At 40.5% G+C, this 26,265-nt stretch overlaps 2 protein-coding genes across 3 annotated transcripts in view; both read left to right on the top strand.

Moving 5' to 3' along the window:
• The first annotated feature begins 2,171 nt into the window (after nt 1-2,171).
• On the top strand, nt 2,172-10,903 carry pkdccb (protein kinase domain containing, cytoplasmic b). The gene is made up of 7 exons (XM_034674665.1): nt 2,172-2,929; nt 3,590-3,721; nt 5,309-5,580; nt 5,904-5,983; nt 6,265-6,372; nt 9,399-9,575; nt 9,940-10,903. The coding sequence occupies exons 1-7, from the start codon at nt 2,366-2,368 to the stop codon at nt 10,035-10,037; spliced, it is 1,431 nt and encodes a 476-aa protein (XP_034530556.1). The 5' UTR covers nt 2,172-2,365; the 3' UTR covers nt 10,038-10,903.
• A 2,445-nt stretch (nt 10,904-13,348) lies between these two features.
• eml1 (EMAP like 1) overlaps nt 13,349-26,265 on the top strand; it is a 66,999-nt gene continuing 54,082 nt past the window's right edge. Inside the window, exon 1 of one of the 2 annotated variants that reach the window (XM_034675243.1) lies at nt 13,349-13,399. In XM_034675243.1, coding sequence (XP_034531134.1) covers nt 13,390-13,399 — 10 coding nt within the window. In that variant the 5' untranslated portion in view covers nt 13,349-13,389. Of the gene's footprint in view, nt 13,400-24,871; nt 25,084-26,265 lie in introns of those variants that run through there. The other variant, XM_034675242.1, reaches the window with a different exon arrangement.

The raw sequence follows: 26,265 nt of genomic DNA on the forward strand, positions 1-26,265 counted from the left end.
AGAAATATGATGCTTCAAGTACAGTACTAGACTGATGCTGATTTGAAGAGACCAAAAATAGATTTCCCCCGCATGAAACTCTTAGCACACAATGCTTCAGTGGGTTTTGAAATTTGTCTTGCCACTACATGAGGAGGTGGAAAAAGAGACAGGACAGAACTAGAAACCCTGATGTGACTTTGGGCTCTTTATTAATAAGAGGAGCAAGAGCCAGCCAAAGCCAGGCGGCTGAAATGAAAGCAGAAACTGTGACACAGCAGACCACTGTGACTCGCTGCTAATGAGGCGGCCGCTGGTCTGCCTCTGGTTCTAAACATGAATCATGGCACTGGGATCTTGTGTGTGAGGGGCCAGCTTTGGGGGTAGAAAAGGAAATGATTTATTGTCGGAGCAGCAAAGATCAGGATAAGGAGGGTGTGAGGAGAAATCGAAGCATATTTCAGAGAAGCAGTAAAGGAAGTTATCTTTATTTTCATCTGGATAATGCAACCTCATTTTTATCTGTTTCAACTTCTGAGTCATGGTGCTTCAAACTGGTTCATACGTAATAAATTGGGTCAATTAGATGTCTCATCTGACTGATTCAGAAGTTGAGAGAGAGTCGATCAGAACTACTCTTTGTTTGAGGTTTTAATGCTTTATCATTTCTGTACAAAGGAAGCCGCTGAGATCTGAGAAAGGTAAATCTTTAAGCTGTCTTTATGATCCTCCTGCTTGGATTTGGAGTGATTCTGTGCCTCTGAATCAGTTCCTGCTGTGTTAGTGGTTGGCATGGAGTTTACTGAACAGCCTGTGCTGCAGCTGACATGGATAATGACTTGTTGACTTCAGATACTGATTAACCAACACTGTTTAGCTTCTCGGCCTACCACACACACACACACACACACACACACACACACACACACACACACACGAACAAGAACACAAAAAACACCCAAATACACACGTATCCAGAGCCTGGCTGAAACACATTGTATACCAGAGCCACAGATAATGAGAGGGTGGCTTCTGGCTGGTGCTGAGGAGGCGGCTGTGGTAATTTCCTTTGGCAGATTTGTGCTTAGTGAACAGTGATGAGAGGGGAAACGCTTCATTAACGCTGCAGTGCTGCCTCAAGATCTCCGAAACAACAGAACACAGTCAAATAAATAAAGAAACAGTAGCGAAGGCACATAAGAACACCATGTGGAAACAAAAGGGGAATAAAATGCTTCTGTAAAATGCATTTTTAATATAAAAATTGAGTTCTGGGTTTGATTGTTTTCTGATTGGAGGAGGTGTTTTGCTGCCATCTGGTGGACAGATTGTGAACAAGTCACTTTTCCTTTTGTCCTAAAAATGTATAAATATATGAACACAGCTTAACAGTGTAAGTTAAACAGCGAAAAAAATGACATTCATATTTAGAGTTTGAATTGAAGTTAGAAAACATGTTAATCAGATAATTTTAAACATTTTTATGATCAAATAAGTGGATTTATGTAATCAAAAAGGTGATAACAACTTAAAAGCTCCTGTAGTATTTTTGCATTAATGTTTCCAAATAAGGCCTCTGTGTTTTTTATTCTCGTTCTATTTTAATGTTGGTTGTCATAACTCAAAATATAAACATGCTTACTTTCATGAAGTAAGCATACTACATTTTCTTTTGTATTTTATATTGTGCTCATTAATTTGCTCGTGTAAGGCCACCACAATGTGATTGCATTCATACAGTCATCTGCATAAGACACATTGACACCCACACTGAGTGTCAAATGAGGTCCAAGCTCTCCTGCAAGGTTGAAAACATATTCATAAGATAATGTTAAACATTTTGTGATTAAATAAGTGGATTTATGTAATCAAAAAGTTGATAACAACAAAAAATCCTCTGTAGTATTTTTGCATTGATGTTTACAAATAAGGCCTCAGTGTTTTTTAATTCTTATTCTATTTTAATGTTGGTTGTTATAACTCAAAATATGAATACTGCTCTTATATATAGAGTGATAAAAACGGCATGAAATAAGCATACTACATTTTCATTTGTATTTTATATTGGGCTCATTAATGTGCTCATGTAAGGCCCCCACAGTGTGATTGCATTCATCCAGTCATCTGCATAACACACATTAACACCCACGCTGAGTGTCAACATGAGGTCCACAGCTCTCCTGCAAGGTTGTTCTGCCGGTGTAAAGTTACGAGTGGACAGGACACACCTCTAGAGGGAGTTCCCGGGGAGGTGGAAACAAGGAGCTTGATCACTTCTCCTTTCACAGGGAGTGAGCCGTCGTCCGAGCCTGCCCTGCGGCCGTGTGAGTGTGTGTGAGCGCGTCTCTCCTGCTGCAGAAATAGTAGCGGTGCCACGCAAGGAAACATGCCCGGGATGGGCAACTCTCTACGCGCGGCTGCCCTCCTGGCGTTCGTGGTTCTTTCTATTCTGGTGTCACTCCTGATCAGCAGCGTGCAGCAGTTTGGAGCGAGGATAGCTCCTCTTTCCAACGCAACTGTTGCTGCTGATGAGTTTGCGTTGATTTACCAACTCAACGAGAGGCGCAGAGAAATCATTCCACTGCTTTTACCTCATCAGGATGAAAACGAACCTGACGAACCTCTTCTGGACTCAAATTTGGATTACAGTCTTTGGAATGAGATCTCACATGGATCCAGAAAGGCGCATATGGATGAGCTGGATTGTGGTTCTCTGGTGGACATGCAGGCAGTGGAGGTCCTTGGGTCTGGATACACTAAGCTGGTTGTCAAAGTGAATCTCGCCGGAGGTCAGCCTGTGGCGTTAAAACTCGTGAATGAAAAAGGAATAGACATGGGAAAGTGTGTGGAGGATTTTAAAGACCCTAAAGGCTGCCGGGAACTCGTGTCTTACAAGTTAAAGAAAGAAATAGTCCTGTTGCAGCGGCTGGAGCATCCAAACGTCATCAGGGTAAAATAATCCCTCTGTTTGCACTCATTTCAAAACTTTTTACACTTTAAAAAGTGAAGGTTATGTGGAATATAATTTAAAAGCAACATTAGTGACTTCACCTCAGCGCGTAGGAAGCCACAGCTCACTTGTGGGCGCTGGAATAACTCCTAGGATATGATTAAAATATTCCATAATCCATGAACCACAGCTCACATTTTCCTTTGTCTCTCACACACTCTGAGCTGGACAAAAAGGCCTCATTGGCTTTGCAGGGCCTTTCCATGTAATTAAATTAAATTCACTGACCCTTTCCTGACCTTTGGGTCCAGTTTGGGGAGAGGACAATGTGCCTCTGTCCTCTTCACTATCCTTGCTTCCATCTGAAACCCCCAGTGCTTATTCACTCAACCCATTACAGCCCAATTTAGAACTAGTTTGAGCTAAACACATTAGTTTGATTCTCCTGTGCAGCAGCGGTGTGATAGCAGTGCATCTGACAGCTGGATCGATTAATTTTTATAAGTGTACCAAGCAAATTCTCCCTTAGGCTGATGTGATTTTACTGTCTGAGCTGGAAGAACATAATGTCCTCTGGATTTTCTTTTTTAGCCTTTGTTTTTTCTGAACTTCAGCAGACTTAAAGTGCTGTGTCTAACCATTTTTTTCTCCCCTTCACAGCTAAGAGGTCACTGTGCAGGAGAAGCAGGAGGAAAAGGAGGAGAGAGCGAAAGAGTCACAGTCATTCTTGAGCAGGGGACTCCTCTCCAGATGATCCAGCTGCTGCAGAGTCCCTGGGAGGACAGATTTAGGGTATGCACATCACTTCTAGCCCTTAATTTAGATTCAATCTTTTTCACTACTTTTCAGTTTTACTCACACACATGGCAAGAAATGTGTATGTGAGAGAGAGAGGGGGAGATAGCCCTTGTTTTTGGGAGGAAGATAAGAAGAGGCAGACATTTGAAACTCTTGGAGGTCCGACATCTGTCCCTCTGTGTATTTGATCAGGCCAGGACAGGAATGGAGATGGGTCCTGGAGTTAATCCACTGCAGGCTAGGAATGTCATGTCATCCCATACACACACACTCACACAACACACACACACACACACACACGTACTCTTTCCCACAGATTTAGCCAACCCCCATCACAGGTATGCTCACAGTTGGAGTCAACAGAGGCTGAATTTACACTCCACTGATCCAACTGTGTGTGTGTGGATGTGCGTGCATGTGTGCCGTCACGCATGGATGTGTCTGAAAGAAAGAGAAAGAAAAGCTGAAAGAGGAAAAAAGTAGTCCAAGCATGCACGCTTTGTTCCTGGATTAGCAAAAGGTAACATCCCCGTCTATCCGGTATCATCTGATTTCGCTGCATCACCCAAATAGTCGTTCATAATCCAACCACCCCTCGAGCTGCTCGGCCCCCTTTTCAGCTACATTGCATCTGTGCAGGCTACAGTAATCCAGGGGGTGTTCGGTTTCAGCCGGGCCTGTTATTACAGAGCTTCGATCCCCACCAAGTGACGTCCATGAGACCCGAGCATTACCTAACACCACAGCTATGTTTGTGTGTTAGTGTGACAGAATCATTTCATGCTCTGTCAGTGCGAGGCTAATGCCTTTATTTGACTGGAGTAGCCGACTTATTTTCTCTCTGTGTCTGTGGATTTAAAGTGTAGTACGAAAACGTCTCAGAAAGCGGTCAGAGGATGTGGTTGTTGTAGCGTCTTAAAAGCAGATAAGACTGGGTCTCTGCCAGACTGAGGGTTTTTTATATTCTTCCAGTTTAAGCTATGAAATAAAACTTAATTACAACATAGCACATGTTCTCTTTTCAGGAAAACACTTTTTTTTTTGTTTGCTTGACCCGATGTTTTAGGTTTTCCACTCCTCTTTTTTTAAAGATTATATTTGTAGAAATAAAATGGCAGAGGTTGGGGAGAGCTATGGCATACACAACATTTAATGTAATATTTGTCCAAAAACACGTACACTAAATCAAACTTTGGAGCCTTGAGTAGGGCTGGGTCTAACAAATATTAGTTTAAACTTTTCTCATTTTTCTGAGGGATTGGAGAAAAAGAAGAAATAAAAAGTGGGCTTACATGAGAATCCTTCAAATCAAATCTGCACAACCCAGTATTGTTTGTTTTGGTTGTAAATAAACAAAGAAAGAGGTCTAAGCTTGTCAAAATGTTATTCAAGATTTCATAACTAATCAAGAAATAATTGACAGTCAAACAAAGAAGCATGAGGCCATCAGAAAATTATAAAATGACAGCAGAAAAGAACAGTTTCATATAAAAATGAATCACTGGCTTTTTTTCCTGCACTGTAACATAGTCATCAATCAATCAATCTGATCGGGTATTTCTCATTTCTGATTCCTTCCAGGTGTGTTTGGACCTCGTCAGACTCCTCCACTTCCTCTCCCGCTCCCCTCTCGGCTCCGTGGGTCTGCTGGACTTTCAGCCCCGGCAGTTTGTCACCGTCTCCGGCTCTCTGAAGCTCACAGACCTGGATGACGCCAGCTCCGAGGAGACATTCTGCCACACGGATTCAGACTGCACGCTCCAGTTTCCCCACAGAAACTTCACTCTGCCGTGCTCGGCCAGAGGAGTGTGTGAGGGTTTGAGCGAGAAGAGGAACATTTACAACGCCTATAGGTAAGGAAGGCAACAGTTTTACTGCATAAGAGAGGGATGAGGGATGGATGGAGCAGCTGCTGAATGACTGATTGCTTAAATACAGAGCAAACTGACACAGTACATGTTGAAGATAGTTAAGACATACAGCTGGAAAATTTGATGGAGGAGGTGTGATGAATAAAGTGGTAGTTTGAGTGGAAAAGAGTCTTTCTGTTCAGATTCTGACAGCTTTATGGCCTGTTTGTTTTAACACCAGAGTGAGACATGTCATGCTCTGTAGGAACTATGTGACCGGGCCTGTCTTGTCTTTTCTGAATGAGCTTTTTTCTTTCTGGCCCCAGGTATTTTTTCACCTACCTGCTGCCTCATCAGGCCCCACCCGGGCTCACACACCTGGTAGACCAGATCATGAACTCCACAGGTGAGAGACGCCTCGACATGATGTGACGTTGAGTGAAAATGATTCCGTTATTTGACTCTTGTAATGACTTGCCTCTGTGTAAGTGCTGCTTTGAAATGAGTTTGACAAGATGCCTGACAAGGTGTCACAAAGTAATGGATACAATTTGTAAACTGCTGGGATCAAACAACATGGATTAAACAGAAGAGTTTGAGGAAGAAAGAAAACAAATCATCCCTATCTGATTTAATGCTGGAGTCAGTTAGATCTGTTTCAACATTTCATGTATTGTGTGCGTCCAGGGGAGCTGAAAGCCGACATCAATCAAACGCTGGAAGCCTTTGAACACATCCTCCACCTCTACACGTCTGGCCTGCACCTGGACAACCTGCCTCCATCAATAATCCAAGGTACGAGCTCCAGCGATGAATGCTGCTTTTTATCAAGTACAGTAGGCCCTCTTGTAGACCCTTTTTTCTCACAGAGAATGCCTGGCCCTTTTCTGATCCCCTAAACTCACAGTCTTCAGCTCTGTTTTCATTTTGTATCTTTAGAAAAATTAAGGGGGGTGTTTCTGCCGCTCCGGCTGTTTTGACAGGTTTATTAGGCAGCTGGAATGAGAGGACAAGACCAACAAAGTGAGATTAATCCGGCATGTCTCTTGCTCTGAGAGCACAGTCGGCGCTCATTTAGACAAACAGTGCTGTGATTACATGAAGTTATTCTTGACATGGGAAATGTTCTGTTTGGTTATTTTGCCTTTCAGTGTAGTCATGTAGAGACTTTTATCCAAACTTGTCCTACTTCTGCATGTCCTGTGTTAGAAAGTCTGAAATATTCTAGCCTTTCTTAACACTCGTAGCATTTTTAAGGTAACTTTCTCCACACTCTTGAAGTTCAAGCTCTGAAAGTCCTTCCCTTCTCTTCTCTTCAGCTCACCTCCCCTTAGTCCACTGCTCTCCCTTTGCCCCTCCCGCAATTCCCCTCAGCACTATGAAATATTAATAACAGTATGACTGGCTGCGTTCCTGTGGTGAGATTTTCCGTCCCCCAGATGCTGGACTGTTTATATAGCAGCACTTTGTGAATTTAATCACAGATCCAGGGTAAAGAGGCCTGGGCGCTGGGGCTGACACCAGCAGGGAATGTTTTAGCTTAACAAGGAGGTGCCATGAGTCAACCCTGCTGCTGCTGCTGAGTGTGTGTGTGATAAGACCTAGAAAAATGTGTGTATCATTTCAGAATACTGTGGGTTTTATTGGAAGAGAGGTAGCTTGTGGGCAGAGGAAAGCCCAGTTCTGTTTAATTGTCTTCAATCAAACCTAGTTTAAGTTGGTTCAGCTTGGTTTACTTTGTGTTTTTAGTTTGACAGTGAAAATACACATGGATTGTTTGCTTCTTGAGAGTTGGATAAGAATATTTCTACAACTTGCACTGTCAGAGGAAAAGGCTGCAGCTAAAAGTAACTTAGTATTAGTAAGGCAAACACCTACCCTGGCTTTATCCAAAGTACCTCTAAAGAAAACTTCATCAAGGTCATCACAATCTGAGAGCTTTGGCCTGTTAACATTCGTTTTTATTGATCGGTTTTGACTACTGAAGGTCAGGCTCTGACTCACGAACGCGACTTAACCCACGAATATTAAAAAAGTGCTGATCCTCTGATCTACCTCAGAGCAGATGAGATATAAAAATGTCAGACTGTTTCTTTAAATGATAAAAAAGAGGCAATAAAAATGAAATATTTGGAGTTTTCAAACACATGGACTCATTAATTTCCCTTCACTCAAAGCAGAAAAAAACAAGTAGTGCAGCCAAAAACATAAACAAGCTTCATAAAAGAAACCAACACGGCTTTAATACCAACACTGTGGAATGACGCAAGTGTGTATGTGTGTTAGAAAGACACCCATCAGGTTTCAAGTCTTAATTTGAAATTGCTGACAGATGGAGATTCATTGGTAATGTGGATGTAATTTCACCACTGATGAGGTCATTTTTAATTTGATAGAGGAGGCCAGATAAGGAGAAATATAGCTTCTGATAAGTGTTGCTGAAAGGATTCATTTAAATATGTGCTGAAAGGTAAAGAGTGTGTTCATTACGGTCCTGAGCACTGATATTAATATGTTTGATAGTCGTTGTATAAATACAGAGCAGGCTGTCTCCCCAGCATTTATCTTAAACACACAGAGGTTATATTCATATATCCCTGTCTCCTCAACAGCTGAGGCCCAGCACCCCGACAGGCCTCATTTTTTTTCTCCCCTGAGAAGGATCCTCCAAACACTCCTTCTCCTTGTTCCCTTCTTTCAGACCCAGAAGGCAGATCCTCGTGTCTTTTTCCTCCTAACAATACCCCCACACACACACACCGGCTCCTGCCATTCAGGAAGGTTAACAGTTTGAAACAGTGTGCCTCCTCCGTACAGACCCACAGACGGGCTTTTGTCCTGTTCTGGTGAGAGTATGTGTGTGTGTTTATGTATATATGTGTGTGTGTGTCTGTGTGTGTGTGTGTGTGTGCGCCAGCCACATGTGTGCATGCTTCTTTCTCATGGCTTCTGCTAATGTGTAGCAGATGATTTAAGGCCAGATTCACAAGACGTCTGAGTGAAAGAGCCGTAATGATGAATGTAACGCAAATGTTGGGCAGGAGGGAGGAGAAGTGGTTTTTAGTGCAGAGCGACAGTTTGTGAGGGAAGAAGCTCAGAATGGTTTCAAATGGAAATGTTTTCTTCACAGAGGCCATGATAGATGAACAAGGTGCTGTGTTAGTGAAGATGTTACCATGGGGAAAATGGTTGTCATTACAAGATTTAAAAATGTGTGACTAAATAAGCAGAACAGTCCTGGTAAAGGTTTCCCAATAGGTTAAAAAGTTGGAGTAATTTTTCAGCGTATTGTTTGAATTATCAGGTGAGGCAATTATCTGCTTTACTGCTGGTTATGGGACGCACATTAAGTATCTTTGTGTTTTGGCCCTACTTGTCACAAAATGCTGCAAAGTAAAAATGTAAATATATTTTCTTCTTCACATTTTGTTGTGTTTGTGAACCTTCCTCAACTGTAGAGATGTTGTGAGTGACAATATTTTAGGTCATTTGGAAATATTTGAACAATTTGAGTTGGCTAAGTTTTTTACCGTAGAATATTTAACTGAACATACTGTACAATGTACTCTATGTTGATTTATTGAAGTATAAGAATCACTTCAAGTCAGTTAGAGTTCTGTATTTGCATGACAAAAATGTTTTTTCTTCAACTCATCAAATTAATTTTTTTTAGTCAGTAATTTGTATTTTCTTCTTTCAATCCTCCTTAATATCTTTTCTCCCCAAAGGGGATCATTATACTTTCATTTTTCATCAGAAAGGGCTTCAAAATCTGTCTGTATTCTCATGTATTGAAGTTGCATCTCCTCCTCTGTTGTTAGATTACACTGTGATGCGAGGTATGGGGAGCTCTGGGAACGTGGAGTACCGCTGCTGGCCGTCTTACAGCCAGCAGGGCTGCGTGCTGTCGGTCTACAGCGCCAAAGAGGCCGCGCACATCTGCAACTCCCATTCTCAGTGCAACAGCTTCACTCTGACTGGACAAAAGACATGGACAGGTTAGTAAAGACACATTCTGAACTTTGAACCTGTCTGGATGGTCATTTTTAATCCTATCGTTCTTGTATTTTTATTTCGGCTTCACTTTGTTCTGGTTTAAACCTCATTCTAAAAATCAAAGCAGCCTCACGTACAAACACTTGAAAGTCTCTTTAATAAACACGTGTAATTATCCAATAAATCATGTCTGTCACATGACAAGACCGTTGAGTAAACAAACTCGGCTGCTACTGCTTTAATCTTTAGTCAAAGCTTTTACATGATGGAATGTATACAGTTATTAAGAATTTCCTGTCAAAACTTGCTCTTTTTTCATGTTCCAGATGTGTTTAACATGGCCCTTTTTCCCTTCATGCTTTGCAGGTCGCCTCCTGGCCTCTTTCAGGAGCAGCTTCAGTCATCTGGTGCCTGATGGGACATCCGAGGTGTATGTGAAGAAAACCAAAGCTCCTGAAACTTAAGTGTGGCAGCAAAGAACGTTCAGTGCAATCCACTGATGTGAAGCAAAGCAAGATGTTGCGCTTGAGACAAAAACTATGTCCTCCCCATGAACGTGTTGAACGCAGCCCGGCTCTGTGGATTTGGGGAGGAGTGTGGAGGCAGGGTTGAGGAGGAGGCGTTTGAAGTGAGGCGAGTGAATGTGATGTATTTATAGGGCTTCTGCTCAGTGACTGTTTGATGTGCCTGCCAGCCCACTGCCTCTGCCAACTACTATTTAAAGGGATTTCCCTTCAGGTACAATTAAGGAGGCAGGGGAGGTGGGTGGGGGGTGGCTTGTGCCCTCGACATGTTTTCTTTTTTTCCACCTTTGCCTTTATTTGCCATGTGTGTTGGCTTTCCCTGTGAGGCCAGGTTCCCTGTAGGAGGATTTTTAAGCCAAAGAGGTAATAAGAACAGTCGCTGAAGCTCAGCATTTGAATCCTGAGGACAAGAAAAGAAAACAAGCTCTTATACAAATATACTTTGATGTTTGCGCGCTGAGGTTATGGACATTTTTTCATGGTTCCCCGGCTAAGCTGGGCTGTGGTAAGAGATTGCAACGACCATGTAAGCATTTACACATCTACATATGTAGATTCAAACCATTCCAGAGAAGTCTCTTTTTGCATACTTTCGTAAACTTAGTTCATAGTGCTTAGTTCACAAATATTTATATGATTGAATGTAATGTAATTGTTTTTACATGAATGTGCATTTCAGCTTACATGCACCTTGTGGGTGAAACTTTTATTTTCAATGAAAAATTATTCACTTCAGTGTTTTTTATACTTCACTTATTGTAATTGTACAGTTTTGCAATTTGATATTATATAAATGTATTGTTTCTACTTTCTGCTGTATCGCGTTTTTATTGAATTAAGTCAAACTATAACAGCCTGTTTGTTTCTCATTAGCACCTTCATTTGAATGTCTGTGTGTGTCAGTGGGGGAGGTGAAACTTGCATGTGTATACTGACCTGGTTTTGTGTGTGTTTTAAGTCCTTTATCTGCTCCTGTGCCCCCACACTTACTATCTGAATCCCATCTGAATGATTGAGACCGCAAACCTACAGAGCTCCGCAGAGTTTGCACAATACCAGAGGAATGCATTCAAATGCCTCGTCATGCTGAGCTCATTATGAGCCTTAATTAATACATGCAAATTAGCTTACTTACTGGGCCTTTCTTATGGTGAGGGAGGGGGCATTACTGTAAGACAAAGGCAGTCATGAGGACAATCGGAGCTCAATCTGTGGTTTGCACACGAATGGGCTTGCCATCTGTGCCTGCCAGGAGGAGCAGGGTGAGGTTGAGATAAGGGCAGGACTGCTGGGTGGCAGGCTGAAGGATTTGTAAAGTCAGGACTTGTAGCAGCCGCAGAGTCTCTGCTGGGGGAGAAAGAGCAGACTAAATACCAGTCCTGATATGAGCCAGAGACTTTTGAAAGCTGTCATCCCCCACTCCTCACATATTTCCTGCTGCTGTTAAAAAGGAATCAATCTTAAGGCAATAAAAACAGAACAATTTGAACCCCAGGATAAATGCTCTATGATGTTTATAATTACTTAACATCTTTTTGAGAAAACACAAAAACTATTTTTAATGTGGAAAAATAAAGACATCAATCACTCCAAACAAAAGGAAAACAATTCTGGATATGTATGAATATCCTTTCAGTCTTTAAATATCTCTTAATCTTTTTGTCCTTTTCGGTCATACCACTACCTCTGACTTGAAAGGACATGTCCTGTCCACAGATTACACTTTTATGGCTCAGACCCAAAAACAGCCTGAAGGTTCTCTTTGCCTCATGTTGGCCCCTTGTTGTCTGGACAAAGCTGCCTGATTAGGGTCTGATCATGGAGATAAGGAGTCTGAGTCAGATGAGATCAAACCAAACCAACTCACCGTAGCAACACAGCAGGATCGACTAGAAGGACTGCTTGTTGGGGGGAGAAATAATCCCTCAACAAGAGTGTGTTTCACCTGTGACACAGAAAGTAGCTGCAACAAAAAGAGAACTGCAATAAAAAAGTGAGCTAAAACAATCAACATTTTTATTTTTAAAATGAGTAGTTGGAATAAAGTCTTACTTTTTGCCAAGAGTTAGCTGGAAAGATTGAGAAAGGCTGCCACCAATAAATTAAGCTTAGCAAAAACACTGACAACAGCTAGTTGGACTAGCTTTAGTTTACATCAATAAAGCATAGCTTATGCTTATTTTCTTGTCAATAGCTACATTAGAAGGCACATAGCCTCCTTATGCAGTACCACACAAAATTCATGGATATAGCCAAGAGTCAGTTGGCTTAATCAAGAATTAAGAAAGCTTTATTGCCACGTGAGCTCGCACACACAAGGAATTCGACGTGGTGAATGGAACACTGGTACTTAACAAAAAGACAGTAAGGACAATAAATATAGAAACCTAAAAACTAACCTTAAAAATTCTAAATAAGAATACAAATAAAAAATACTATCTGTACAAAGAAGTACTTTTAAGATATAAATAAATGAATTAGCGTAAACCAGATTATACATTTTAGTTGATGAATATAATGATAAAATATTTTATAGAATGAATTACAGTATTGCACATGGTTGTTGAGATATTGCACTGGAAATCAAGGGTTGCACATGTATGTGATGTATCACAGGAGTCTTTAGTGTTTTACTGTTGATTGTTTCTGAGGGATACGGCCTGAGGGAAGAAGCTGCTTTTAATTTCATCAAATCAAGGGTAAAATTAAGAAAATGGCTAGCTTTGCTTGATGCAAGATAAAGGTGTTTCAGAAGCTATCCCTGTTCCTACCCAATAAGAAATGTGGCTCATAAACCAGGTACAGAGGTTTATTTATCTACACTTTGTTTTTGTTGTGTTTGTAACGTGAGGGTTTGATGGGTGGTAGTTGGATCACTCTATTAATAAGAAACAGCAGGATGGAGAAGGATAACTTTCTTGAAGCATTTACTTTAGGTACACTGGATGGGCATAACAACACTTCCTTGTCACTCAATCACATGTCACAGAACCAACCAATGAGAGGCCAGGATGACCAAGCTCCAGGTAAATGTAATTAGAACCTCAGAAGTACATTCAACATGTCTTGGTCCCAACTAGATGATGCTGTAGAAATAATTATAACAACGTACAAACACCAATAATAACTGACATAAACGTGTATGTAAATAGCTACCACATAAATAATATAAACATATTTTAATCTTAACTCCCCCCGTTTCAAGGCCTTAATAAGCTATGCTAAGCTAACCAACTGTTGGTGGTTGCTCCCTCCTTCCCATTCAAATGAGGAAGTAGCTTCAGCTGTTCACATGACTCCTGGTAAGAAAGCAAACAATTGAATTTCCTGAAATGTCAAACCATCCCTTCAAACTGTTTTGTTCCTCATGTTCCAACAATTTGGAAAGGCAACAAAAGTAGTTTGCTGATTCTTTAAATTGTCCCATTTGGTTAACTGGTTACACAACTTAACTTTTAGAGCATTTATTGCAGGGATTCTACACACTGGTAATACACAGCACTTTCTACTTGGATTTCTTCCAATCATGAGCTCTAATTTATTGAAACTTGCAGCTGTGGTTCATCTTCCTCTACTTCAGTTTGGAATTTAAAAAAAAAATCTGGCTTCTGGCCTGTTTGTCTCTGCGCTCCCTTTGACTGAGCTAATGGAAGCTCTGGCTTTGTCTGTAGATTGCACATCATGCTGTTTATGGCTCAAAAGTTTTGAAACACGTCATAAATGCGAAAGAATGAAGGATTTATTCAGTTATTTAGTTGAATTTGGTGTTTATTCAAAGTACAAGTCTATGTTGTGTGGTTTGTTGGTGAATCAGCGCTCTGCGGTTGTTCCAGCGGAGGTCTTCACAGCACAGTTTTTGTATTCTCAGTTGAGTCTGAAAGTATTCCCTTTCTTTCTCCAGACTTTGTTTATTTAGCTGGAAATATGTGTGGAGGTCTGAAGGCAAAGCTGCTCCAGGCTTTTTTTTTTTGTTTGTTTCATTATAAGCCTTTTTTTGTTAAAGGATGTTTTCCTATGAGCAAAGTGGTGAAACATTTTAAAGATCATGTTGTATTGCTGTACACATGTTCCATTGGGGCACACTGTTTCTCTGTTTTTAACCGTGTAATTGACAAGTCGTTTTTTTCTAAAGGTTGAGGGAATGAGCGGGGGAGGAGAGAGATTGTTTTTTTTACTCAGCACCGTACCCCTCCATTCTGTTTTTTTAAGTTTCCAGTTTCACCCGACTGGTTTCCGTCGGGTTTTATTCATGACCTCCATCTGGAAATAATACATGTTCATGAAAACAAGCCATCAGCAATTTTAGGGAAGAGTTGTGTGCATGTGCATATGTGGAGAAGGACTTCAGGGCCTCTTCTGTAGGGTGCAGTCTGCACCAATGTAACAGTGTTAGTGCAGTGAGAAAGACGTGTCTCCAAGAACCAAAACCTTCATTGCCTCTCTTAAAATCCTGCAATGCATTTGTGGTCTGGCTAAAGTCTTTGATTCGATTGCAGAGTTACTCATCAAGTCTACGAAACCGCAGCTGCTGGGAGAAATTGCGTGTCAGTCAGGTCTTTGGCAAACTGTTTGACCTTGGCTCAGCCTAAAAATATGCATTAACTCAGTGAAAGCCTGCATAGTTCTGCAGGAAAGAAGATCTGGCTTGTGTTTGAGCTGCTCACAGGAGCGTACGCGGCCTGTGACGGGAGAGATAGAGCAGATATTCACTCGACTCCAGGCTCAGAGAACACCTCTGTGCCTGTCTGCCGTCTTGGCTGCGGTACACAGGAGGCCGGCCGGTCACACCTGAGAGCCTCTGAAGAGTAGCCAGACATTTAGCCGGCCTGTCCTGAGCACACAGGCTTCTTAGTTTGCAGGGTGCTGTCTGTATATCTAACTGTCTAACTAACTATTTGTCTGTCTGCCTGGAGCCGATACGATCTCTTTTAGAGCCATAATGGCTTTAACAGGCCCTGAAGCAGAGAGCAAGTAGGTGTGTGTGAGGAGAGGTTTTTATTTCTGCCTGTCTGTGTTGAGGGGGGTGTGGCTGGATCATGTTTTAAAAGCCCTGAAGTTAACCCCAGTCAAAAGGTTTATGCCCACCACTAAAGCCACAGAGGCATCTTGAAAGGTGTAATAGCTCAGTTTTGTATCCAGTGACTTCTCTTTGGACCCACTGCTAAGTTTCCTGGCACACAGCAAAAGTAATTTTGCTGTGCTGCCAGAAAATGGAGCAACGAAAAAATCTGATTCTGTGCCAACTCTTAAACGAAACCCTCAGTTATTTATTTGCTGTTCAAAAAGTTGGGCAATATAATCTGTATGTGTTAAAGGGAAAGGTTGAGAAATATGCTGCTTTCTTGCTGAATCAGAAGAATGAAAGTAGTCCTGTCTCTAACGGTAAACTGTAGCTACAACAAGCTATTGGTTGGCTTAGAAAACTGTATATTTTCTTTGACAAAACTTTGCAGATACATTTTAACTCTCATGCGGTGCATCTCCAGTAGCCTACATTCTTTGCTACAGCTAGCAACTAGTTAGCTTAGGTTAATATAAAAACTTGGAATGCTGAAACAGCTAGCTTGGCTTGATACAGAGGTAACACTGTTATTTAGAAGGAAGCACACCTGTAATATAACGACAGTAGTGTTTGTCATTAGAAAATAGAGGTGTGAAAAAATATCGATACAGCAATATATTGCGATACTTTGACCTCCAATATGATATCGATATTTCAGCTCTTCATATCGATATCTTTCTTATAATAAAAATTCACATTTGAGCTGAGTCGGAACTGAAATACGACTTCAGTATTTCAAAAACAATAAAGTGGAAAAGTTGTTTTCAATCAAATAGTTTTTACTTAATTTGTCCTTTAAATTTTGAGTAATATTGTGTGATTTACATATACACCATACCTACTTTTTCTTAGTTTACTGTGTAGAATATCGCAATATATCACAATATTGGGATATCATGATACTATTGTATCGGGACCCAAGTATCGTGATGCGTATCGTATCGTGAGGTTCTTTTTTTTTATAATTAGTAATTTTATTTAGTTTTTTCTTTTTTTTTAAACAAGAATAATGAACATCAAAGACATAACAAATAAAATGGACAACATCAATAAAATAAGTAAAAATGCAAATAAATGTAATAAAACAAAACAGAACAAATAATACTAATAAATAAAAATAATAATAATAAATCAATAAAAAATAAAATAAAATAGGTTGGCAGGACACAGTGGGCATTTACATTTACGTTTTCATTTACATTCGTATCGTGAGGTTCTCGGCAATACTCACCCCTGTTAGAAATGAAACACTGACATGTAAAAATGTTATCCAGAGCCAACTTTTAAACACATTTATTTTGAACTGATCGAATAGTTTGCTTCTGCAATCTATATCAACACATGTTGAAGAAATCATTTGAGAAATACACTAAGTTCTTGAAGAAAATCCAAAGAGAAAACTGATTTCTTCTTGTACCTGAAGTAAAAACAGTTAAGCTAGTACGAGGCGTCGACTAGCTTAGTTTTATACAAAGACTAGAAACAGCTCATTGGGTTAATTTACTCTGGTTTATGTGATGAAAGTTATAAGTGGGGGTTACTTTGCCAAGACTTTGATTAGATAGCTCATAGCACTGGCATACAGTCTATTTGGTTTAATTCCTTGCTTCAGCTAGCATATCTTAGTTTAACTTAAACACAAAACAGGGAAACCGCTAGCTTGGCTCTGCTCAAACGTAACAATGTTTTTTTGGAGGTTACTGTTCCAACTAGGGTTGCCACCTTGGATTTGTGAAAAAAAGGGACACTCGACCGATTGTTTGGGGCAGAGGGCTCGCCCACTATTACCACTTTAGACTGACCAAATGAACATAAGATTCGGACATAGGACACTGGTAAGCTCTGCCACTGTAATCTTGTCTTCTTCTGGTGAACCTTTTTTGGTCATAAAAGTTGCATTGGCTGCCTGTTTTTGTTAGCTTGATACCACAGCTTGGTGCTTTTTTGTTTTAGCATGGATTTCTAATGCGTTCTTCCCTTCACATTTTATGGAGATTTTCGCCGTACACAAAATGCATGTGGCAGAATAATTGTGTCCCTGGGTCGGCGGTAACCATTCAAACTCTGACAGTGTCGCCCAGTCAGGATTGTAACTAGTATATCATTTTTTTCGTGCTGGTGGCTTGCATGTATTGGCTCCATCTCCTTCCTCGTCAGTCGTCTCTCCTCCCTCCTCCCATTTCAAATGGATACGTCAAAAGTTGGTGAAAAGAAGACCTCAGCGCGGAGTGCGTCAGTCAATTCAGCCTGCTGTCTCTCTTCGGTCAAGTTTCCCTCCCTGCCAGGGCGCGCGTGACGTACGGATAGACGGGAAGAAAACAGACAATTTTAAATAGCTGCAGAAGCACGGGGGACCTTTCTAGACTACAGAACGAAGAAAATCAAATGAGTTTTTTTGCATTTTCCCCCAAAAAACGGGACAAATTGTGTCCCGGGAGAGATTTTTATTTTCACGGGACGTGTGGCGACTCTAGTTCCAACCCTTGTTAATTAGTAAATTTTCATTCAACAAAAAATAAAGCATTAAAATGTCAACGAAAAAGCTAAATATTAAAGAAAACCCAATTTTATTTTTTTACCCGTCAAAGTGTGGTATTCCAAACAGTAACTTAGCTTGAGAAGTAAGGAGGAAAGTTTGAGGAATAATTGTACTTTTAATTATAAGTTGTTAGAGAAGACTGATACAACTCTGACGGCAGCTGAGAAAAGATGAAGCTACAAATAAAAGTTGATTAGCTTAGCTGGACAGAAACACTGGGAAATGCTAGCCGCTTTAGCCTTCTTGGGTTGAACATGATAAAGCTTAGTTTTAAGAAAATTCTAAATGTACTTGCCAAGTTACTGATAAGGGGTTTATTGCACTCTTATGCAGTCTAACTTCATTACTACAGCAAGCAACTTGTAAATGTAGTTTGGCTTAAAGGCTGGAAACAAGAAGGCATCTCACAAGAATATTCTGATTCAGAGCCAGCCCTCAGTTATTTATTTACTCTTCATTATTTAATCATCAGTATTCAATCTTGATTTAAAGTCTGCTGTTTGGCTTGCTTTACCGTAGTGGCAGCCTACTGTAAAGCCCTTCTTTGGTTATGAGATCCCCACATGTTCTCCCTCCCTCCAAGTCACAGCAGCAGTCTGGGTCATTTTCCTTTTGATCTCCCCCTCTTTCCCCTTCCATGTCTTTTCTTTACCCATCCATCCATCATACAGATTCTCTGGGACCGCCTCTCATCCCACGTGTCTGGTGCTGCCACTACCCTCCTTCAAAGTCTGAAACACTCTTTCAGGCCAAAACCTCCTCTTTGGCTTTACTATTAATTTAGGCCGCCGCCGCAGTTAAACTGTTCCACTGGATACATGACTTCACCCCTCCATCAGTGTCCTCCTCCTCCCGTCAAGTCTTCTTCCAACTGCTCCCTTTTCCTTCCAAGTCACGGCCCACGACTGCTGGGAAGCATCTGGAGTTTCCCCCGTCTTTCAACTGTTTGAGACCTGAGGGCAGGGACAGGGGTTTGTGTGTGTGTTTGTGTGTGTGTTGCTGGCTAAAACTGCTGTTCAAATCAAAGTGCCTGCCTTTTGTTGTGTGCTCTGGAATCCCCTCCGTCACACCTCGGCCATTTCTCAGCAGGGGCACTGCTAACTACCCCCAGCCAGAGGAAGACTTCCTTCTTTACAGTTAATCCTCTTACAGCATCCCCTCCATCCCCCTCCACTGGAATAAAAGCCACAGAATCACTCACAAATTTAATTACTTTGTTAATTTGTGCGTCTAGGACTCTTAATTCCACAAGGTTTTTCAGGGTTTTCATAAACAATACAGTTTTGCCGCCCTGTTGCACACGGAATCAACCTTTTTTATTATACACATAATAGCATATAAACATTCTCCTTTCATTAATCTTGTAAAACCACAACTTATCCTGCTAAATGCTGTATTTTGGTTACAGACATCTAAATGTATTTCTCAGACTCAGAGGTATGAAAGCCATTTATTATAATCAGAGAGCACATGTCTGCTTTCCTGCTGAAATCAGGATGCCTTTAATTGTCCTCCGTCCTTTGGCGTTTTGTTTGTCAGATACAGTGGACAACATTATCTTGAAATGCTGTACAAAATGTGTCAAAAATATAAATCAAGCTACCAAATATAATCCAGTAATCAAAGCTCAAAGGCTGCCAGCTTGTCTCTGGTCTGTGTAACAATAGAGCACAGCCTCTGTTGTGCAGGTTGTTAAACCTGTGGAGGGCTGTGAAGAGAGCTCTCTGCCACAAGTCCCCAATTAGGGTTCTGCCCACATGGCTATAAAACAGTTAGTGGAATCATTCAGAGGCTGTTACGTTTAGCACTATTAAGAGTTCATTAGTACCTGCATACACAAGTGCTGCTGCCATAGTAGGATCATTAACATAGAGCTGTTAAAGTAGGCAAGGGGCCTTTCATATTAATTGAGCTCCCTATTGGCAATCACCTGTAGTCCTGACTCAGGAGTAGATTCAATTTCTTCATAATATGTTTTTTCATATATACGTCTCGTCTGAAAATAATGCTTAGAGCTGTGAATTCAAAACAACCCAGCTCCAATGACCGGTTTAACACATTCAGCTGCAGCTGGACTAACAGTCTTATGTAGAAGGTGTGAAGTGCCTCCTGATTTGTATACATTTTAAAAAGTGTAAATTATATTCAACTAACTAGCACAGAATGTACCTGATTAAATGTACGTTACAAAGGAGTCAAATGAAGGGGAGAGATAAAATACACACAGCTGTGACAAGGAAAAATAATAGGCTGACTTGTAGGGCAATAACTGTCAGGGTAATTTCATGTCACCCATTTGGAAACTGCGGCTGGTGAACTGAGCGGACAAGAACTGAAGAGAGAAGGAGCTACCCGCAGGGAGAGACGGAGATTGATGGCTTCGGAGAGAAAGGAAAACATGTTGAAAGAGAGAGTGGTTTATGTAGAGGTGGACAGAGAGTGATGGAGAGTGATAAACTAAAGAGAAGCAGCAGATGTCGTCTTCTTTGTGAAGAATTATCTGACAGTAAGTATTAGCATGACATTGCGACACAATAGCTGAGTAGATTTGAATATAAATGTACTATAAGAATAATCTCATCTTTATCTGTTCTGTTTTGTTTCTGGTCTCTGAAAGCATGACACACCATGGCCAACCAGTTCAAGAAATGCAGACACAGATGGAAAAAAGAAACACAGGCACCATTCATATGAAGGCCAACCGTCAAAAATGCAAGGTCCAACAACACACCTTTATTTACCACTTCACTCAAAAAGTGCATCTAAAACTAACAAACCAGACTTTTTCAAGATTATTACTTCAAGGTAAGAAACATTTGCACACTAACATTCAAATATAGAATTAAAATCTTTGTTATTTTCTGTCAATCAATCTTTCTTTATATCGCCCCAATTCACAACAAGAGTTATCTCAAGACATTTTTACAAAGATAGCAGGTCCAGGGCAAATGCTTTGTTTATTTTAATTACAAAGACCCAACATCAAGATAGGATAAATTAAGATATAATCTTGACTTGTCTTAATCCACTATTAGCATGGTACTTTGCAGTATTAAGCAGCAATGGCAAGGAAAAACTTACTTTTAACAGGCAGAAACCTTGAGCAGAATCAGGCTTGTCTGCCTCGACTGTGCTGGGCAACAACAACAGCTCATGAATAGACTTGTGATTCCAGTTCCAGTAATAATGGTAAAAGTATGTGGACTATTTGCAGGAACAGCACAGTAATGATAGTAGACTAATCTTAAAATGTATGGCAGTTAAAGTCAACAAGTCTAACATGAGCATTTACAATAATGATGATAATAGAGGTAGGAATGAAAGTATCAATTATAGCAGTAGGAGTCAAGCTGTTTGGAGATTAACATTAGCATTTCAACAGTGATAATAATGCCAGACTGATATCAATAGTTGTAGCAGTATTTGTCAGGCAGGTTCATGCATCAGTAGCAATTCAGAGGAACCTACGAGACAAGGGAGCTCAGGGACACCCAAACAGATCTGTGGTGAGTCACTTTCATGGGGTAAGGAGATTTAAAGTTAGTGACGATCAAACAGATAGGTGAAGGAGAGTGAAAGACAGGAGCTCAGTGTGCCAGGTCCCCCAGCTGGTCTAAGCCTATAGCAGCATAACTAAAAGCTGGTCCAAGCCTGAGCTAGCCCTAACTATAGGACTCACATCTCTTGAAGTCCTCTATATGTCCTTTAAGCCCCGAATCTGCACTTATAAAATCCTTAAATAGGTTGTTCTCAAACACCTTTTGACTCTCTAAGATTGAGATTAATGTAGTTGCGTATGTGAAGAAATCTTAAGAACTCAGTTTTATTTAACCCATATAATCTTTTCAGGAGAGGCCCCATTTTGCCTTTCTTTTACAGTTAGCATCCAGTTTGTTTGGGGTAAAGTAAAGGTCATGAGAGCACCATCTCAGAGTTTTCAAATCCTCAGACAAGCCACCCTTAGTGACGGTATTAAACCACATTTCCAGAGACAGATCATCCACTTAACAATTTCTAAAGGCCTCTAACTGGTCTTTGTTGAAGCTATTTCATAGTAAAGCTTTTAAGCATTATACTAAATATGCTTTGTGGATGGTAAAACTCAATGAGAGGCACATGACATATATTTGAAAGTAGATCACTGGAGGTCTTTTCCGTCTGGTTTCAGAACAACACATTGCTATCGCTGCTACTTCTTTGATGTAACATCTGCTCAAGATGATAGGCAGCACTGTGCAGCCTCTTTATCTGATTTATCAAAGGAAAGTAAGATAGCTGACCTTGCGCTGTCGCTAACAGACTTACTGTTAACATAATTCATATTTTTGAAAAAGATCTAATAAACAGATAGATCAAAGTGTTTCCACAAAGACTAGTTGTCCTCTGAATTCCAAACATTGATCTGTTTTGTTCCACAGGAAACTGTATTTGGTCTATCTTATTTATGACCACATAGTGATAAATGAATCACTATGCTGATGATATAATGCTGTACAGCTGCAACAGTTATATTATGATTTAGAGTTCGTACATACACTACCAGTTAAAAGTTTGGACACACCTTCTCATTCAATGTTTTTTTTTCATTTGAATTATTTTCGACATTGTAGATTAATACTGAAGACATCAAAACTATGAAATAACCTGGTTTTGCCATAATATGGATTACAACAGTAGTCAAATAGGGCTATCCATTGTGTACTAACCCTACCTCTGAACAACACAACTGATGGTCTCAAACACATTAAGAAGGCAAGACATTCTAGAGACCACTTCATGAAGCAGACTGAGAGAATGCCAAGAGTGTGCAAAGCTGTCATCAAAGCAAAAGGAGGCTACTTTAAAGAATCTAAAATATAAAACATATTCTGGTTTGTTTAACACTTTTTTGTAAATTAGATAATTCCATATATGTTCTTACATAGTTTTGACGCCTTCAGTATTAATCTACCGTGTTTAAAATAATTAAAATAAATACAAACCCTTGAATAAGAAGGTGTTTCCAAACTTTTCCAAAGCTAATTTTGATTTCTACTTCTGTACCAAATGCCTTTCATGCATCACTTCTTCCATTCATTGTAATCTAAGTTACTAGAATACAAAGTCGACTGAAGGAATTGTATCTCAAGCTCACTCAGGCAGTAAAGACAAGTATATGGCCTCCTGAACAAAGCATCTTCAACCAATAGTCTTCTCCCAACCTTTAAGTATCAGTTAATTTCCCTTTACAACCATTAAATGGCTCTTAACTCTCCTGATTGTTGCTTTTATGGATTCAGTATTTAATTAAGAGAGCTTTTCTTTGGTTTGTTTGTTGTGTTCTTATCACTCTCCATTGTTGCATGACGGGACTGTTAATTAGAGCTTGCCCTGCAGTTTGTGGATTCAAATACAGATTAATCCATTGTGTTTTCTCTGACATTATATTTGCTTTAATCAGAGTTTTAGTATTGGCTGTTGGCAGATATCATACATCTCTAGCAAACAAGAGGCATAATATCACATTGCTACAACTGACTAATGAGCCTATTCGATACAAGTAAGATCTCCCTCTATGGAATCAGGCTGGAATATAATAGTGGTGTTGCAACAGGCTTGAGTATGTTCTAATATTTTCTGCCTCAGCCAGACTGAACCCAGTTTCTTGTGTTGGAAAATGTTGCATTGTTTAGAGCCAATGCAAGAATCCAAGAGCAGAAAACTCATTGTAAACTACTTTACAATCTAATTTAACATCCTGTGGGCTCCATTGTGGACTCTCTGGAGTATATTACCTCAGCTGAAGTAATTTTCATGTGATCATTAGTGAGTGAAAACAGACATGGAGGCGGACGGTCCACTTTCTGTTTGCCAGAGCAAGAGAGGGGTCGAGAGGTCTTTGTGGGGTGAAGGTTTGGGTTTCGTTTGCAAAAGTGCCCTCGAGCTCTTCAGCAAACAAGACTAAACATCAAAGCTTGGCCTGGTGTGAATGCCGGGGTGCTGTGTTAAGTTAAGTCGGAGGAAGGGACTGACGGGTCTAAAAGACGGATAACCGAGTAAGAAACCCTCCAACATCTCATCACCTGTGTTCTCTGCAAATAATTTCAAGATAACCCCGGTCCCCTGCGTTAAGAACCCCCTCACCTCACTGACACTCGAACTACTGCTGGACAAGCTCAACATGACCCCACTCAGTCACATGCTGGACCTTTCCCTTGTGATAATCCTCCTGAGTCAAGTGACAAAGGGTCAGCTGAGCAAGCTGAAAAGAAAATTTAGCAATGAGGTTACGGGAAGGTTGGCCGTGAGCTTAATCAAAGCTGAAGAACATTTGTGCGCTCAAGTGGGCCTGTAATCTGTAAAGAATTATGAAGTGCCTGGCGAGCACTTTTCTTTGTCTGCTGCGTTATGAAAGGAACTGAGAGGGAGAGGCAAATCTGGCTGCCATATTTGATTCCTTTTTCTTTTCTCTTTCATGGATTCTTCTTTACGTTGCTGCTGATTCTTGAGCTAACATTTCGTTTTATAGCTCTAGGAATGTGTTTCAAAGATTTGGCAGCAGTTTCTTACAAAACAGCCCCCTGATTATTTTTAACCAATTAAAAAAAAAAAAAACACTAGGATCAAGTTAACAATAAAAAAATTCAGGCTGTATCACAAAGTGTCTTGACTGTTAATGTCTTGGTATTCAGCCCACTTTAGGAACTGGAGAAAACAAAGGATTTTTCCCCATGTGAAGGAGTTTCTGTTCAACAAGACACATGCACCCCCTAGCGGTCAAAGAAGCAACTGCAGCCAAAAAGACAGCTTTTCTGAAGTAAATCCAGGTTTTGGCCAACCTGTATCCCAAGGGAGCAGGAGTTTCCTGGAACCTTGTTTGTTTTCTGTTACAGGCTCAAAGGATAAGGAGAAAAGTACACCAGGAAACAACCATGATTCTGAAAATTTCATGGTGAGATTTTGAGGAGAAATTTTTACTATTGTTTTGTTGTGGACTTTGTGTATTCTTCCTTTCCTTGGATGCACTCAAAGTCACTGACATCATATCTAAGAAAGGCCTGCCAAATTTAAGAGTAACAGTATTCCACAGGAGGACTGTTTGTTACAGATTTAGTGTCCAATCACGCAGTGCATGATTTTTGATTGGCATATCCTCTGGCCACTGGTCAGATTGTGAGCGTGAGAGAGAGAGAGGGAGAGAACAAGGAGGTTGAAAGTGAAGTTTGAATGCTAAACAGAGCAGCTAAGAGCCTAAAACTGAGACTCTGAACTAAGATTTTGAAGCAAATTCAAAGAAGGTCAATCAGAAGAAGAAATAAGCTGTAGAAACTCCACTGACACAAGAGGACACAGCCTGGATCATCCCTTCTCTGTGGACATGTCTGACTGTGAGGGGCTACCAACGGGTAAGCGAAAAATCAGAGAGCAGGACTGCTGTGCACATGTGCATGCACGGAGGGAAATATGTGAAATGCATATGTGTGCTTACATACTTGTAAATTGTTTGGGTTTGTGTGTCTGCACATGTATGTTTGATGGATGAGGTCTGAGCCCCTCTGCTGGGACAGCTCACCCGGCAAGAATTCTGCTGCAGAGAGGAGCTGGCTCAGTTTGGGCCCTTATATGGAAACTTGGAGAGAATTCCCTTCAGTTTGATGAAAATAATGCAGGATGACAGCAGAATGCAGGAGTTTAAGTCAGAGATGTGCAGAGGAGGAGGGGAAAGACAGAGGTTGGGTGGAGGAAGAAAGCTACCTCCATTAGCTCTGTTTAGAAAAAAATGAGGCTATGAATAATGCATGTTTTAAAGATGTGTGTGTGCGCAGGTGGTCATTGTCTATGTCTAAGTGCTTGGTGTGTATGTGTGTAGATGTGTGAGTGTGTGGCAGGAAAGCATTAAGTGAAGGGTCATTTCCCTCAAGTGCAGCCAAGTTGACAGAGCAGCTAAAGCCTTTACTACCGCCTTGCTGACAGACTAACAGAAACAATCAGTTAAAAATAGAAGCCTTCCCCTTGTCTTCTTCTCTCTCACTCACTCTTGTTTCACTCTTTTACTCCTCTCCTCTTCCACATCTCTCTTCTTATCTTTTCTTTTTGTTCTAGTTTCCTTTCTTCTCTGGCTTAGCTCAAGCATGATTCCCACCTTAGTTTAATCAAACATGACTCAGCAGTTTGTTCAATGCTGTCAGTCACTGAACAATTGCCAAGATTAAAACAATGGCACCACAACCAATCACATTTTGGTGATGGCTTTGTCTGACACCTACTTCATTGCAGCGGTTCAGGGGTTTCAAATATGCACACAGAATTGTATTTTTTATGCTGATGACCTTGTTTTATTTTGTAGGACATAAAGACACATCTGTATGATTTATGCCTGTTTAAATTACCTTGAATTACCTTAATCTCAACATCCACTTTGTGTCCTCTGTCCATTTGATTCTTTAAATTGATAAAATGATGCAAAGTAACTAGAATTTTGAAGAATTTGATCTTTTTCACTATTTATCTGACATGTTCTGTATCTATAATCTCACACTGGTAGCAGCAGTTAAACAAGTGACCCCCTGTGAGTTATGTATCCGTTC

Source organism: Notolabrus celidotus, chromosome 22, assembly GCF_009762535.1.
Source record: "Notolabrus celidotus isolate fNotCel1 chromosome 22, fNotCel1.pri, whole genome shotgun sequence".
Lineage (NCBI taxonomy): Eukaryota > Metazoa > Chordata > Actinopteri > Labriformes > Labridae > Notolabrus > Notolabrus celidotus.